Source organism: Coccomyxa subellipsoidea (genome assembly GCF_000258705.1).
Source record: "Coccomyxa subellipsoidea C-169, whole genome shotgun sequence".
Taxonomy (NCBI): Eukaryota; Viridiplantae; Chlorophyta; class Trebouxiophyceae; family Coccomyxaceae; genus Coccomyxa; species Coccomyxa subellipsoidea.
In genome coordinates, this window is record NW_005178029.1 from 1,385,800 (window position 1) to 1,398,898 (window position 13,099).

Here is a 13,099-nt window from a genome sequence, read left to right on the forward strand (position 1 = left end):
TCCCAATCGCGTTAGGGCTTGCGAGGTGTTTGACGTAATCCCTCTGAACAGAGGGGTTTGGACCAGGTTATTCGATTTGCGTGCTGCGAAAGCAGCAGCAGCGGCTGTTCAATTCATCCAGGGCGCCTTCTGGCAAGTATTATTGGTATAACAGATAATTGATAGATATTAGGTAATTTAAATCATTGCACGAGATGCTGCGGTGTTTGTGTTGCTGGTATGAGCCGAGAACGTTGTGAAATACGATGTCCTCCCAGCTAAGCATCACACCGTAGATAATGAAGTACGTGCTTGTAAGTGGCGGTGTCGTCAGTGGTTTAGGCAAGGGAGTCACAGCCAGCAGCATCGGTGTAATTCTTAAAGCATGTGGGCACCGGGTGACATCCATCAAGATAGGTAAGCGTGGCTCCCATTGGCAACAGTGCGTCTTGTCCTGCCTCACTTGGGGTGATGTACGCCTATGACGACCCTGTTATGAGCCCTGCCCACGAAACTCTTCACAATTGTCATTTCCACTGAGCCCAGTACAGGCTGCTGGGTGACTGAGACCAGAATACTGTGTGTCGTGCAGATCCATACCTCAACACAGATGCTGGCACCATGTCCCCATTTGAGCATGGGGAGGTGTTTGTGCTGGATGATGGTGGCGAGGTGAGGCCTGCCGTCACTAGCTACTCCTGTGTTCAGCCAGGCAAGCACAGTCATAGCGGCAGTGTCACAGGTGGTCTGTACATGGGCAGGTGGATCTGGACCTGGGCAATTATGAGCGATTCCTCGACATCACCCTCACAAAGGACAACAACCTCACCACAGGGAAGATCTACCAGGTGGGTCCTTGAGCCTCTGGTATTGCCTTGTCCTGTGTTAGGTGTCCAGCAAGCTCCATGACAGGGCCATTTCGCGGTGAATGGTGAAGAAGGGGTGTTGGGTGCAGTCGGTGATAGAGCGGGAGCGGAGGGGGGACTACCTGGGGAAGACGGTCCAGGTGGTGCCGCACATAACAGATGCCATCCAGGACTGGATAGAGCGCGTGGCGGGGATCCCTGTGGACGGCCGCGATGGGCCGCCGGACGTGTGCGTCATTGAGCTTGGCGGCACAGTCGGCGACATCGAGTCCATGCCCTTCATTGAGGCCCTGCGCCAGGTCGGTCCTGTCTTCATGGAATGTCTCTGTGATGTATTCGATCTGAACTTGTTCAACCGATGGCCTCATGCACCGCCCAAAGAATTTGGTGTGGCAGCCTGCATGCAGGATGCTGTGTCAAGGGTGGGGGATTGAGCTAAAAGGAGGCATGAGCACAATGCATGGAAATCTGATGGTGTGTGGTTTGATTCCGTGCAGTTCCAGTTCCGGGTGGGTCCCAGCAACTTCTGCGTGGTGCACGTGAGCCTGGTGCCGGTGCTGGGCGTGGTGGGCGAGCAGAAGACCAAGCCCACTCAGCACAGCGTTGCCGTCCTGCGCTCCCTCGGCATGAACCCCCACCTGCTCGCATGCCGCTCTCAGGAGCCCCTCTCACCCGCCGTCCGTGACAAGCTCGTGAGCCCCCATGCTTTCGTCCAGTCAGTTCATGAATCTACTGTGTACCAAACGAACAATCTGTGTCCGTTGGGGTGACCAGGCTCATTGCAATTTGCATCCTTTCCGGCATTGAGCAGAATCTTGAAGGGTACTTAAGTGAGTTGCTTCGTATGCTGTTACAGGCCCTCTTTTGCCAGGTCACGCCGAGGCATGTGCTGAACATGTGCGACGTGTCCAACATCTGGCACGTGCCCATCATGATGGAGGCCCAGGGCGCGCACAAGTCCATCTGCGACATCCTGGGCCTCGGCGGCTACAGCAACATGAACCTCACAGGTCTGGCCGCTCACACACAAAGTCTCATTATCCGCATTGTAAAAGCCAATGCATGACAGATCAAAGCACATTATGACTGAAGGGAGTGCCTCAATGGTGTGGGGTGTCTTTGCAGGGTGGCGCGTGGGGCTTGCAGAGAAGTGGGACGGCCTGAGCAACACAATAACCATCGCGATGGTGGGCAAGTACACAGGCCTGTCGGATGCCTACCTCAGCGTGCTCAAGGCCCTGCAGCATGCCTGCCTGGCAGCCAACAGGAAGCTGGACGTGCTCTGGGTGGAGGCCAGCCACCTCGAAGACGCTGCCAAGGTACTTGTTCGTGGCCCAATGTCTCCTGTGGAATTTGATTGAAATTTTATGCTGCTCTCAAGCTGAAGTGATGTTGTTGTCAGCGCACAGAGCTCTGTATTGATGATGTGGAAGGCATCATCCTGTCGATTGCAATTTGGATTGATTTATTACTTGCCAGGTACACATTAGGGGACAGGAAATGTTTGTGAGCATGCTGCAACAGCAATGTGTGCAAAATGTGCTGAAGGGAAAAAGGGTGATGGAATATTGTGCGTCTGAGCGCAGGAAGGAGAGGGCGGGGAGCATGCGGAGGCGTGGCGGAGGATACGCTCGGCGCACGGTATCCTGGTGCCGGGCGGCTTTGGCTCGCGCGGCGTGGAGGGCAAGATCCTGGCAGCGCAGTACGCGCGCCAGCACATGGTCCCCTACCTTGGCATCTGCCTCGGCATGCAGGTGCAGCCACCTGTACTTCAACGGCCTCATCCCTGTTTCATTGCTCTCCTCTGGTGCTCTGGTGTGCACGCCTCTGCAAGTCCTGGTGCTTAGCAACAACTCAGCAACAGGGTCATTAACTCAGCCGTTCGTGACACTAAAGCAACAAGCTGTGCGTGCAGACGGCGGTGATAGAGTTTGCGCGGAACGAGTTGGGCCTGGCGGACGCGAACAGCGCGGAATTTGAGCCGGCCACACCGACGCCGGTGGTGGTGTTCATGCCGGAGGGGTCCACCACTCACAAGGGGGGGACCATGCGCCTGGGATCCCGCAGAACCATCCTGCAGACCATGGACTGCATCACCGCCCGCCTCTACCAGGTGCCCTCCTCTACTGCTTTTCCATAGCTATTGAAACAATCCACTATACTTCACTGTGTGCGAAGAAGTGCCACAGGAAAGTGTGCATGATGCTCAGATATGCAGGTGGGCAAATGCCGATTGGATGTGCCCATAAAAGCAGACCCAGTGCGCACATACGAGGTGTGACAATTGTGGGCATGTTGGCAGGCGGACGAGTATGTGGACGAGCGGCATAGGCACAGGTACGAGGTGAACCCCACGATGGTGGAGCAGCTGGAGGCGAAAGGGCTGCGCTTCGTGGGCAAGGATGAGACGGGGGAGCGCATGGAAATCGTGGAGCTGACGGGGCACCCCTACTTTGTGGCCAGCCAGTTCCACCCGGAGTTCAAGTCGCGGCCGGGCAAAGCATCCCCCCTGTTCCTGGGCCTCATTCTTGCCGCCTCAGGTGCGCATTTCCCTTTGGGCGTGCTTGGTGAGCTTTGTGGGATCTCATGTGCATTGCAACCCTCGCAAGCATTCCTCTGCCTTTTAAGGACAGCATGTAATGATATGGTGTATGGATTTGCAGGGACGCTGGATGGGTATTTGTCAGGGAAGACTCACATCACCTCCAGCAACCTCTTGTCTAAGGAAGGGATCCATGCCGCACCTCTGGCCAATGGCGGACACTAAAGAACAGGCTAATACTTCCTAGGCAAGGCACCAACAGTAGTTCTGGCCTTTCTCATAAAGTATGTATTGCCGACTGCATGCGACTGAGCACCTAGCTATTCCTAAGGTAGCAGAGTTGTGCGCAAAAGAAGACAGCTTTCCTTTGAATACCTTGTGAACTTACCAATTGATATTTCAAAGATCTTCAAGTTAGTGTCTCCAGACGGCAACCTTTATAGCCTTGGTAAGGACTCCTCGGAGGTACTTTGGGGCAGTGCCATATTTACAATGGGGTTTTGTAGTTGCCTGCTATGGCCTTTGTGAGGAACTGCAAGCATGTCAACTCCCCCTAGTTAGAATTTTGCTCCACTCCGCATTGTTTATAACCCCACAATCGTGCAACATGGCTTGTAGAACTTTGCTCTCCGATGATAACCGTTACTATTGGGGTGACCCGCGAAAATGCCACTGTCACACCAAAGTTTGCACTGAGTTCCTTCATATCAAGACACCATTGAGGGGACTCCCGCAGCTGACCGATACTAATAAAACATCCTGCATGCGCCAACCCTCGCAAGTATACAAGCGTCTGCATGCTGACATCTACATCCCGCCCTCACAGCAGCAGCGATGTGGCGGCCTGCACATCGTTGTTAGACCGAGCCAGGGCAACGCGCGCCGCCTCCTCTGAGAAACCCATGGCCACCAGCTGCTCCACACCTTCCCTAGAGGCTGCCACCGCTGGCGCCCTGGCTGCTGCCCGCTGCCCCAGCGGCCGCTGCACAGCCGCCCCCGTCCGCGAGCCGCTCTGCGGCGCCCGCACCATCGTCCTGTGCCCCTGCCTGTCCCCCTGAAGCAGCGGCGCCAACAGGCTGCCCAACCTCCCTGACACCGCCCCTGGCACCTGGGAATTCACATTTTTTACCCCCCATCAGTTCCCTCGAGTTTCGTCCACTGAAGGTGAAGCTCTGCTGTGGGGTGACAAATCTGTCCCTCGCTCAAAGGTGCTGGAATGGTTGAAGAGCATGCAGGTGAGAAGGAGGGTGATGAGATAGCGCCACCTTCCAGTCTCTCATGCCCATGAAATTGAAGTGTTGGAGGGCTCCTAAAAGCGTGCCCCCAGCCATCAGCAGCAGTGCACTGCGAGGGGAAGACAGCACGAGCTGCAGTGCTGCAGCCTGGGTGAAGACCTGCCGAGGAGCACTCCCAACATGGACCTTAGTGGGTGGCTTCCCCAGTTCAATCATATTGGGATTGAGCATCTAAGCACAAATGGGCAAGAGAAGGCATGCACAGAGGTTGTCTCGCACCTTCTCAGTCAGTCTAACGCCAAAGATGGAGAAGTGCTGCATGGCCGGAGTCTCGATGAGAAAAAGCGTGAGGCATGCAAATATCAACGGAAATGGCCCTGCAGGCAGCTCTTTGCCTATTGGGACAAGCAGCAGAAGGTACTGCAGCATCAAAGCCATGCCCACAAGACTTGCGAACTTGGCCGTTCCAGATTGCCTTTCCAAGCTTCGAAATTGATATAGCAGCGCCGGCCCGAAGATCAACGAGCCCAGCTGAGGAAATGCCAAGAGAAGAAGGACTTTGCTTGGTTGTCTGTGTGGTTTGATCACTCCAGTGAGCCATAGCAAGGATGTCAGGCAGACAGCTCCGACTAATGTTCTTGTCAAAGGCGCATTTCTAAACCCTGATGGCCCACCGGTATCCATTTGCTCGATCGATTTCTCAAACAGGATGCGTCAATCGACTTATTTTGATAACCATCCCATCCTGTCAAGTGAGAAACCAGGGCTTGCTAAAAGGTTCACTAGGGCACTAGCGTCCAGCAAAAATAAATCTCTGGGTCAGGATCAATTATTGTTTCAGGAAAGTTTAAGAGTCATGTGTCAGTCAGGTAAGCAGGAAAACGGTGTTCCCTACTTCCCCCAAAAATGCCAAACACAAACAAAGCAGCATGCAATACATCATATGGTGTGACAAGCTGAACAAGTGAAGGTGAGAAGGTTACCCGAAGCGTTGGGAGACTGGGAGTCAATCTGCAATATTTGCGTCAAAATCCAGTGCAAAACAGGTGTGTGAAGTGGTAACTGCTGCATATAGTAAACGAAGACTTAGCCTGGGAGGATCGAAACTGACCTGGGATATGGGTCGTTAAAGGAAATCTTATCTGGGTCAAGGATATAGACTGTAGGGAGGTGCTGCAGGGGCTGTCTGCTTATGCTGGGGACTGTTTAAGAGTCATGGCCATGTCTGGAACCCTCTCTACCAACCCTACCTATTTATAGATTTGCAGCTGAGAGATTGCAAAGGCCAATCGGAGCTCCAAGAAGTGATTTTTTGGGGCAGAATACCATGGAGGACATATTAAAACAGAAGTCAGCCAGGTAAGGGGATCTCTTGTGCTTTCTGGAATGCCGGCAATAGTGCCCACATGTTGGGGTAAATCTAAGATCGAATACTCTCACTTGTACTGATATGTACTTGGTAGGGATCACCGCATCGCAGAAAGACGCAGTAGAATTCAGGCACGCATCGAAGCGAAGCTCAGCCCATCACAGTTAGGTCTGCCAATCAACCTAGCTCTGCTGCTATGGCTATGCAGATACTCAGCATAGTGGGGATGCAAACGTCTATTTTGGCATTCCAGGAGTCACGAAAGATGGAGAGAAGGAGTATCAATGGGCAGAGACAGTGGACGTTGGGAACAACAGGCGTAGAGTGCTTGCGCTTGTATCTGACATCAACCAGGACATCTCTGCAATACAGCAGCAGAACGATGAGCATGAAAACGCACGCCGAGGACTTGAAAAGGAGAAAAGGAAGGTGAGCGATCCTGCAGCAGGGGATCAAATTCATTGGCTGACGCAATGATGTTCACAAGTGACGAGGGAAGGGTGTCTGCAGGAGCTTCGCGAGACAGTGCTGCAGTGTGCAGAGGCCAGCATGTTGGCACAAGAAGAGCTTGACACTCGTTGGCCAGCACTCCAGGCCATGGCAGTGCCGCAAGACCTGTATGCAGCAATGGTCGGGCACCAGGGGGCCTGCAATGACATGCTGTCCCTCAAGGACGACGTCATCAGCAAAATGCGGGATGTCCTTGCTAAGAAGGAGGTGGAGCACGTGCGGATTCTGAAAAATCATGCGGAGGTGAGACAGCGATGCATGGCCGCAGGATTCCCCATTACTTGAATACAGGTCATCACTGAGAAGCAAAGCGAGGCCCTGGTGTCTGGCAGGATGTGGACAATGTGCTGGGGCGCATGGCAAGCCACGCCCACTCTCTGCGGCAGCATTGTGACTTGGAGATGGAGCGCATCGATGCTGCTCTGGATGAGGCAACTACCATTGTGCACACTTGCTGTCCAGTGCAGGAGACACTTCACATATGTTGAGCTCCTGACACTCTTCTGTTCTGCACAGGAGCGGAGAAGCCTGTTGGAGCAGTGCAAGGAAGCCATAGATGAGATCGTTGGGAAATTGGGTGACGAGGAGCAAATCTACATCGACACGTATCTTGCTACAAGTGAAGATCATGAAGTGAAGCTGGAGAAGCTGCACTCAGATGCAAACGATGAGTACAATGACCTCAGACGTCGGTGAGTTGTGCAGAACTCACTGTTGCAGTTGGCTTGAACTAAGAGCTCTTCTCCAAAGAAGGCCAGGATGGACAGTGCTCCTTGTAGACTGACGTGCTCTGTGTGACTGTTGGGATAGGCTCAACATGGAGCTGCAGAAAATGGAGCTGCAGCTGGAGGAAATGCACGCCACCTATCAATTGGGTGAGGACAAGCTAGTCAATGACGAACATATGCTAAGGGAGAAGACAACCGAAAATGTGCTTGCGCTGAAGCAACAGAAGCGCAAAATTGCTCAGCTGAGAGACTCCCTGTCTGGGTTGAAGGTGTGCTCGACACTTCAACTCCCTCGTGTGCTCCAGAGCGGATGCAGATTGTCATTTGATTTACCATATGAGGAGCCTTCAGTCATGACAGCACTTTGCAAGCCTTGATCTCCTCTGCATGCATGCAGCAACGGTATACGGATGCTGAGAGCAAGAGCTTGCAAGAGAACCAGCGCTTGACGGCGGAGTATCGGAGGTCTGCAGCAGCCTGCTTGAACCTGCAAGCAAAGATCAGCAGATTTCAGCAGTCAGACACCGCCAGACTCAGAGCGGTGAGTCCCATTATTCTCGCTCACTTCCTTGAAAGTGTCCTCTTTTCAGTTTTTCACTTCTTGTAGGGCGCATTGACTTTACCATGCCAGCAAACTTGTGTGCAAATGTAGGTACAATCCATGAAGGAGAGGAACTTAGATCAGATGTTCCAGCAGGTCAAGGACATGGACCAGTACATCAATTCTGAAGTGTTCAATACACTTCAGGACTGCCAGACCTCATGCGTTCTGACGGAGTTCAATGGGGACCATCAGCGCAATGCTCTACCTGCCAAGGCAAGTTCGGCCCAGATGTGCATCAACTTGAAGGAATGATATTTGGTATCGCTACTGCTTATTATGATAATGTTCGATCATTTCTATGCATGCATGATCACAGTTGCTTGTCGCATTCATCTTCTCTTGCGCCGAGTGACTCTCAACATTGAGCTGAGGAGTCTCGATAGTCCCTGACAGTCAAAGCCTGAGGCTGACCATCAAAATTATGACCACAGGACGCCTCGGAGGCGGTACCGGCGGTGGGCTGCGAGCCTGTCATGGAGGATGCTTTCTTGCATCACTGGAGCAGGTTGAAAGGCACTTTACAAGCACATTTGAGTAGGGTCGAAAGCAACAATATCGTAGATCCTGTCTGACTTTTAACGTCTTTAAGGACTGGCATGTACTGAGAGAGATTAGGGTTTCGTGTAAATCCCTTGCACCGGGGTCTCTTCCTTAGGTCCTGGCCGCCTTGACTTCTTCCGTCTTCATAAACTGTTTGAAGGAGATCTACCGAACAAAAATCAGCATTCTGAATATAGTAGGCTTCTGTGCCAAAGTCACTGCCAGAAAAGAACACCGGACGCACTGTCACATAGCTGGCTTGATCGGAGTCTTGAGTACAAGAGTTTTCACTCAACATGCCTCAGGGCGAGCACATTGAGCTTCATCGGAAGCGCAATGGCTTCCGGCTCGATTACCATGAGAAGAAGAGGAAGAAGGAGGCCCGCAGCGTGCACAAGCGGGCTGCTTTTGCACAGAAGGCCTTGGGTCTGAAAGCAAAGATGTACAGTAAGAAGAGGCATGCAGAGAAGGCGACGATGAAAAAGACGATCGCCATGCATCAGCAACGGGATAACAAGCACAAAGCAGAGGATGGTGCCCCTCAGAGCGCTGTCCCTGCCTACCTGCTGGAACGTGAACAGGTGCAGAAACACCTCTGGCCTTGATCAGCTATGCTGCTGATTCTTCAGCCAGTGCGGTGTGTGCATTGCTTTGTCGCTTTGCAGGGCTGTCTGATCATACAAATCTGTGGCCTGCGCAGGTGGATCGCGCAAAGGTGCTCAGCAACACAATCAAGCAGAAGAGGAAAGAGAAGGCGGGCAAGTGGGAGGTTCCTCTTCCCAAGGTGACACCTCCGGCTCCATCAATCTGCCTGTTTTTTGCGCGCAGGTATTGCAATATGCTCCTCAACTAGTGGCAGAGGATTGATGGGGTAGTTGTGCGCAGGTGCGACCAGTGGCAGAGGACGAGATGTTCAAGGTGCTGCACTCTGGAAAGCGGAAGAAGAAGGCCTGGAAGCGGATGGTCACCAAGGTCACCTTTGTAGGCCCCAGCTTCACCAGAAAGCCGCCCAAGTATGAGCGTTTCATCAGGCCTAGCGGTGAGCGTCTGATAGACCTAATTGGCCCAAACAATATGCGCAGTCGTGTATCTCCTGATGGCCGTGTTTCGATGGTGGGAATGTGCCCTCGCTCACCAAACACTTTGGCTGCGCAGGTCTGCGCATGAAGAAGGCACATGTGACGCACCCTGAGCTGAAGTGCACATTCTGCCTCGAAATTCTGGGCGTCAAGAAGAATCCCAACGGCGCATCTTACACTCAGCTTGGTGTGATCACCAAGGGAACAGTCATTGAGGTGCGACCACGATGCAGGCTGGGTTTGTGCAACTCATCCTACGTGGCATGTGCACCATCAGGCGTACTTTAGCTGGCTCTACCAGCCGCTGCACTTCGCTTGAATTTCACTGAGATAGACAGCAGTCAAAGGCGTTGAAGGTTGATGACATGAAAATGTTCTGATTTGTCCATTGCTGCCTGCAGGTGAATGTGAGCGAGCTGGGTCTTGTGACGCCTGGTGGTAAGGTCGTCTGGGGAAAGTACGCTCAGGTCACCAACAACCCAGAGAACGACGGCTGCATCAATGCAGTGCTGCTCGTCTAGACTTTTTGGCTGTGTCTGGGATATTTTTGTGAGGTTCTCATCAGAGAGATGGTGGATGCCTGTCGTGTCTGAACTTCATGAATTCATTGAACTCAACTTGTACAATAGTCTTATCTATGGCAGCAATGAAGCATGCTGCGCAGTTTCTGCAAAAAGAGAGGGTGCTGTTTTTATAGACCTTTGCAGTCCTTGTCTAATGCAGCCTAAGCAGGCTTTCACTAGATTATATGTGAGTATACTATCACGGTGTGAGCATGAGGATGCGACATTGCTGAACTAGCTCCACAAATCCGGAGATGCAAATTGACAGCAATATTGCTGTAGATAAGCAGTGTACTGAATGATCATGATGAGAAGCGTGAAGCCCACCAGCATGCGCAGCAGTAATGCAGAGCCACAGTGTTAAAATCCAAAGGACATATACTTGAATATAAAAGATTCCACCAGTCACCTTCTGATGTTGACATTGACAGAATCCAAGATGGTAAACACCACAAGCACACAAGACTTTGGTCCAAATGCTTCAGGGAAGGACTATTCTCTAACTTAGTAATTACGACTTATGAGTCGACTTCCTGCCAGTGGCTGGTCTCTCCAGGCTATGAAATCATGGAATGTAACAGAGCGAGTCAATCAAGCTTATACCTAAGCCTACAACAATGCACATATAGCTATGCAAGTACACAAGATACAAAAGGGCAAATATGTTATTGGAGCCTCGGGTGCAGCAAATCCGCCATGATCTTGCTTGGAATGTCATCACCGCCCTTCGCCCCAAAAGGCACAATACGCATCTTATCCACTCCTCTAGTAGAAGTTCATGATAAAGCCGTCAATTGGTGCCCTGCAGCACAGGCAGCACACAGTCAGAAAATGTGAGGGGCATACGCATCTCTGGCAAACAACAGCGCTGTGGAGGGAAGAGGCTCACCTGCACATTGGGCAGAGAGGGGTCTTCTGGGACTGCTTGATGGCGCGCGCGCACTCCCGGCAGCAGCACTTGTGCACACTGCAAACATATGCATCAGTCTCTCAGCAGCTGCACTCATTGCATTGCGAACTTTAGCAGAAAATATCACTACATCTTGGTAAGGGAAGCCCGGGAAACTACAGGCAGAGCTGACCTTTCGCCGTGGAGGAATCCTGCTTCACAGGGGTGCTCCATGCAGACCACGCACATCCCATCGTCATCGTCAAAGTCAGTGTGCTGCGCTGCCGCTTCTGGTTGCTTGCCGTTCTGCTTTGTCGGAGGGGGTTCAGCCGCAACAGGGGCTGAGGGCGCAGCAGGCTGCTGAGCGGGAGTGGCTGCACTGCCGTCACCCGCTGTGCTGGCCGCCATTGCTGGAGGTCTGGGTGCACTGGACAGCGTTGCAAACCATCCTGCAGGCAGGCACTGAAGGTGTGAGCAGGCCGCTTGAAATGCCATGCAACAGATTCTTTGGGCGCCACTGGGCTAGCTCTTCAAGAAGGGTTGAAGGCCGGGAGATCAGTGTGAATGACAGACCTGGCCAAGACACTTCTGGGCTGGCGATTGTTGGGTACATCGATGTGCCACCCATGGGCGGGGCAGACGGGGCAGAAGGAGTTGCTTGCTGGGGCGTTGTCGACTGTTTGCCATCAGGCCTGCATAAGAAGCAGTTCACAATCATCACACATGCAAGAGAAGCAAGCCAGGCAGAATACCTTCTTTAAATGACTACACACATGCAGCAGAGCGGCAATCAAGTAATCAGTATACGGGTTCACAGGGTATTAGGCAATGACACTTACGCAGGAGTGGGCGGCTGCTGTGTGACGGGCGTGCTGCCCTCGTTGTGGCTCGCACTGGTGCCCACCCCAGGGATGCCGCCAACAATGGTCGGGTAGTGCACATTTGCACTGCTCTGCAGGGGCCCAGGTCCAATCTGCACAGCATTCATCTGCTTCATCCACTGCTGCTCGCAAAATCCCCAGACTAGCTAATCGCTCTAGAGAAGTATGACTGTCACGCCAGTTGCAGTAAAGATGGAGGTCCATCATCAACAATGGAGAGCACGCACAGTAGGGGGGTTTGAGGTTGGGAGCTCTGCAGACGCTGTCGGAGTGGCGGGCAGAGGATGCGAGTGCACAGTGGCCGCTGGTTTTCGAGGCGGCTGCTGGCCACCACCTGCCTCACTGTTGTAGTACTCCTGCAGGCGCCTCGCCAGATCCTCATCAGACTCGCCAGCGCCTGCTGCACAGCCAAATACTGCGTTGGGGAATCTGCCTTGCATGTGCAATCCTCAGGTGCATATGAGCTGCTTACGGACAGCTCAGGTGATCATGACGCACCTGCGGAGGCCATGATCGACAGCGGTGGTTCGGGAAGTTTGGAAGGGGACACCGCAGGGTACCCCACGACTGCTGGGGCCTGCTGAGCCGCCTGGGCTACTGCAGTGCACAAACCAGCATCCATGTCAGACCATACAGCTTGACTGGCTGAAACATGCCTGATTGAGAATCTTGACTAGATCTTAGGAGCAGCAGACCTGGGAGCGGCCCATCTCTGTGGTTGACGATGTTGATGAAATGGCGCAGCACGGCTGCGGCTGCAGGCTGCTCATCAGCCGGCCGGATGTGCAGCGTGTAGCCAGACCCTGTCCCAAGCAACCAACAAATCTAAGTCACACCCCCCAACACTCCAATCACAAGCAGATCGCAGATGCAGCGTCATGGGTGACTCTCAAACAATGATAAAATGTCAGAGAGTTGCTCAACAGACATCTGGCTCTGCGTGATCAGACTCTGCAAAGAAGTTTGCAGGTTCACGCAGCAGTCCAGGCAAGACTGCGCTGCTTTCGAGCTCAGAAGTAAAATTTGGCTTGCATCGGCCAATCCTAGGTCAAAGAAGCCACCAAGGGACATGGCAGCGCACCTTGCTCGCCGGTGAGGTGGGCGCCGGAGGGGGCTGCGTGCAGGCGGTGCAGCACGAGCGCGCACTGCAACGCGGAGCTGCCCTTGTAGCCCACGACGGGACGCGCGATGGCCCCGTCCAGCCACACCTTGAGCACGGGCACCACCTGGTCGCGCCCCTTGTAGGCCACCAGCAGCGTGCGCACCAGCCGCTCCGTGCCAGCCGGCGCCACCGGGCTCGGATACCGCGGCATT

At 53.3% G+C, this 13,099-nt stretch overlaps 5 protein-coding genes across 5 annotated transcripts; 3 read left to right on the plus strand and 2 right to left on the minus strand.

Moving 5' to 3' along the window:
* The first annotated feature begins 115 nt into the window (after nt 1–115).
* COCSUDRAFT_25157 (CTP synthase) lies at nt 116–3,914 on the plus strand. The gene is made up of 11 exons (XM_005645400.1): nt 116–396; nt 572–651; nt 741–827; nt 935–1,144; nt 1,343–1,537; nt 1,702–1,855; nt 1,971–2,164; nt 2,432–2,599; nt 2,761–2,958; nt 3,148–3,385; nt 3,509–3,914. The coding sequence occupies exons 1-11, from the start codon at nt 279–281 to the stop codon at nt 3,610–3,612; spliced, it is 1,746 nt and encodes a 581-aa protein (XP_005645457.1). The 5' UTR covers nt 116–278; the 3' UTR covers nt 3,613–3,914.
* A 293-nt stretch (nt 3,915–4,207) lies between these two features.
* On the minus strand, nt 4,208–5,441 carry COCSUDRAFT_48460 (hypothetical protein; the record flags this gene model as incomplete). Its single annotated transcript, XM_005645401.1, has 3 exons — nt 4,902–5,441; nt 4,653–4,781; nt 4,208–4,495 (listed from the first exon to the last, which is right to left on the minus strand). Exons 1-3 carry the CDS (start codon nt 5,304–5,306, stop codon nt 4,208–4,210), a joined length of 822 nt encoding a protein of 273 aa, XP_005645458.1. The 5' UTR covers nt 5,307–5,441.
* A 1,177-nt stretch (nt 5,442–6,618) lies between these two features.
* Nucleotides 6,619–8,085, plus strand: COCSUDRAFT_43789 (hypothetical protein; the record flags this gene model as incomplete). Its single annotated transcript, XM_005645402.1, has 6 exons — nt 6,619–6,744; nt 6,834–6,944; nt 7,018–7,193; nt 7,312–7,498; nt 7,627–7,770; nt 7,882–8,085. The coding sequence occupies 6 exons, from the start codon at nt 6,619–6,621 to the stop codon at nt 8,083–8,085; spliced, it is 948 nt and encodes a 315-aa protein (XP_005645459.1).
* Nucleotides 8,086–8,540: 455 nt separating this feature from the next.
* COCSUDRAFT_30528 (low-CO2-inducible protein) lies at nt 8,541–9,973 on the plus strand (the record flags this gene model as incomplete). The annotated part of the gene is made up of 5 exons (XM_005645403.1): nt 8,541–8,954; nt 9,074–9,157; nt 9,259–9,412; nt 9,529–9,668; nt 9,854–9,973. The coding sequence occupies exons 1-5, from the start codon at nt 8,670–8,672 to the stop codon at nt 9,971–9,973; spliced, it is 783 nt and encodes a 260-aa protein (XP_005645460.1). The 5' UTR covers nt 8,541–8,669.
* Nucleotides 9,974–10,401: 428 nt separating this feature from the next.
* COCSUDRAFT_54275 (hypothetical protein) lies at nt 10,402–11,356 on the minus strand. Its single transcript, XM_005645404.1, has 3 exons — nt 11,098–11,356; nt 10,905–10,982; nt 10,402–10,817 (listed from the first exon to the last, which is right to left on the minus strand). Exons 1-3 carry the CDS (start codon nt 11,310–11,312, stop codon nt 10,781–10,783), a joined length of 330 nt encoding a protein of 109 aa, XP_005645461.1. The 5' UTR covers nt 11,313–11,356; the 3' UTR covers nt 10,402–10,780.
* Nucleotides 11,357–13,099: the final 1,743 nt, after the last annotated feature.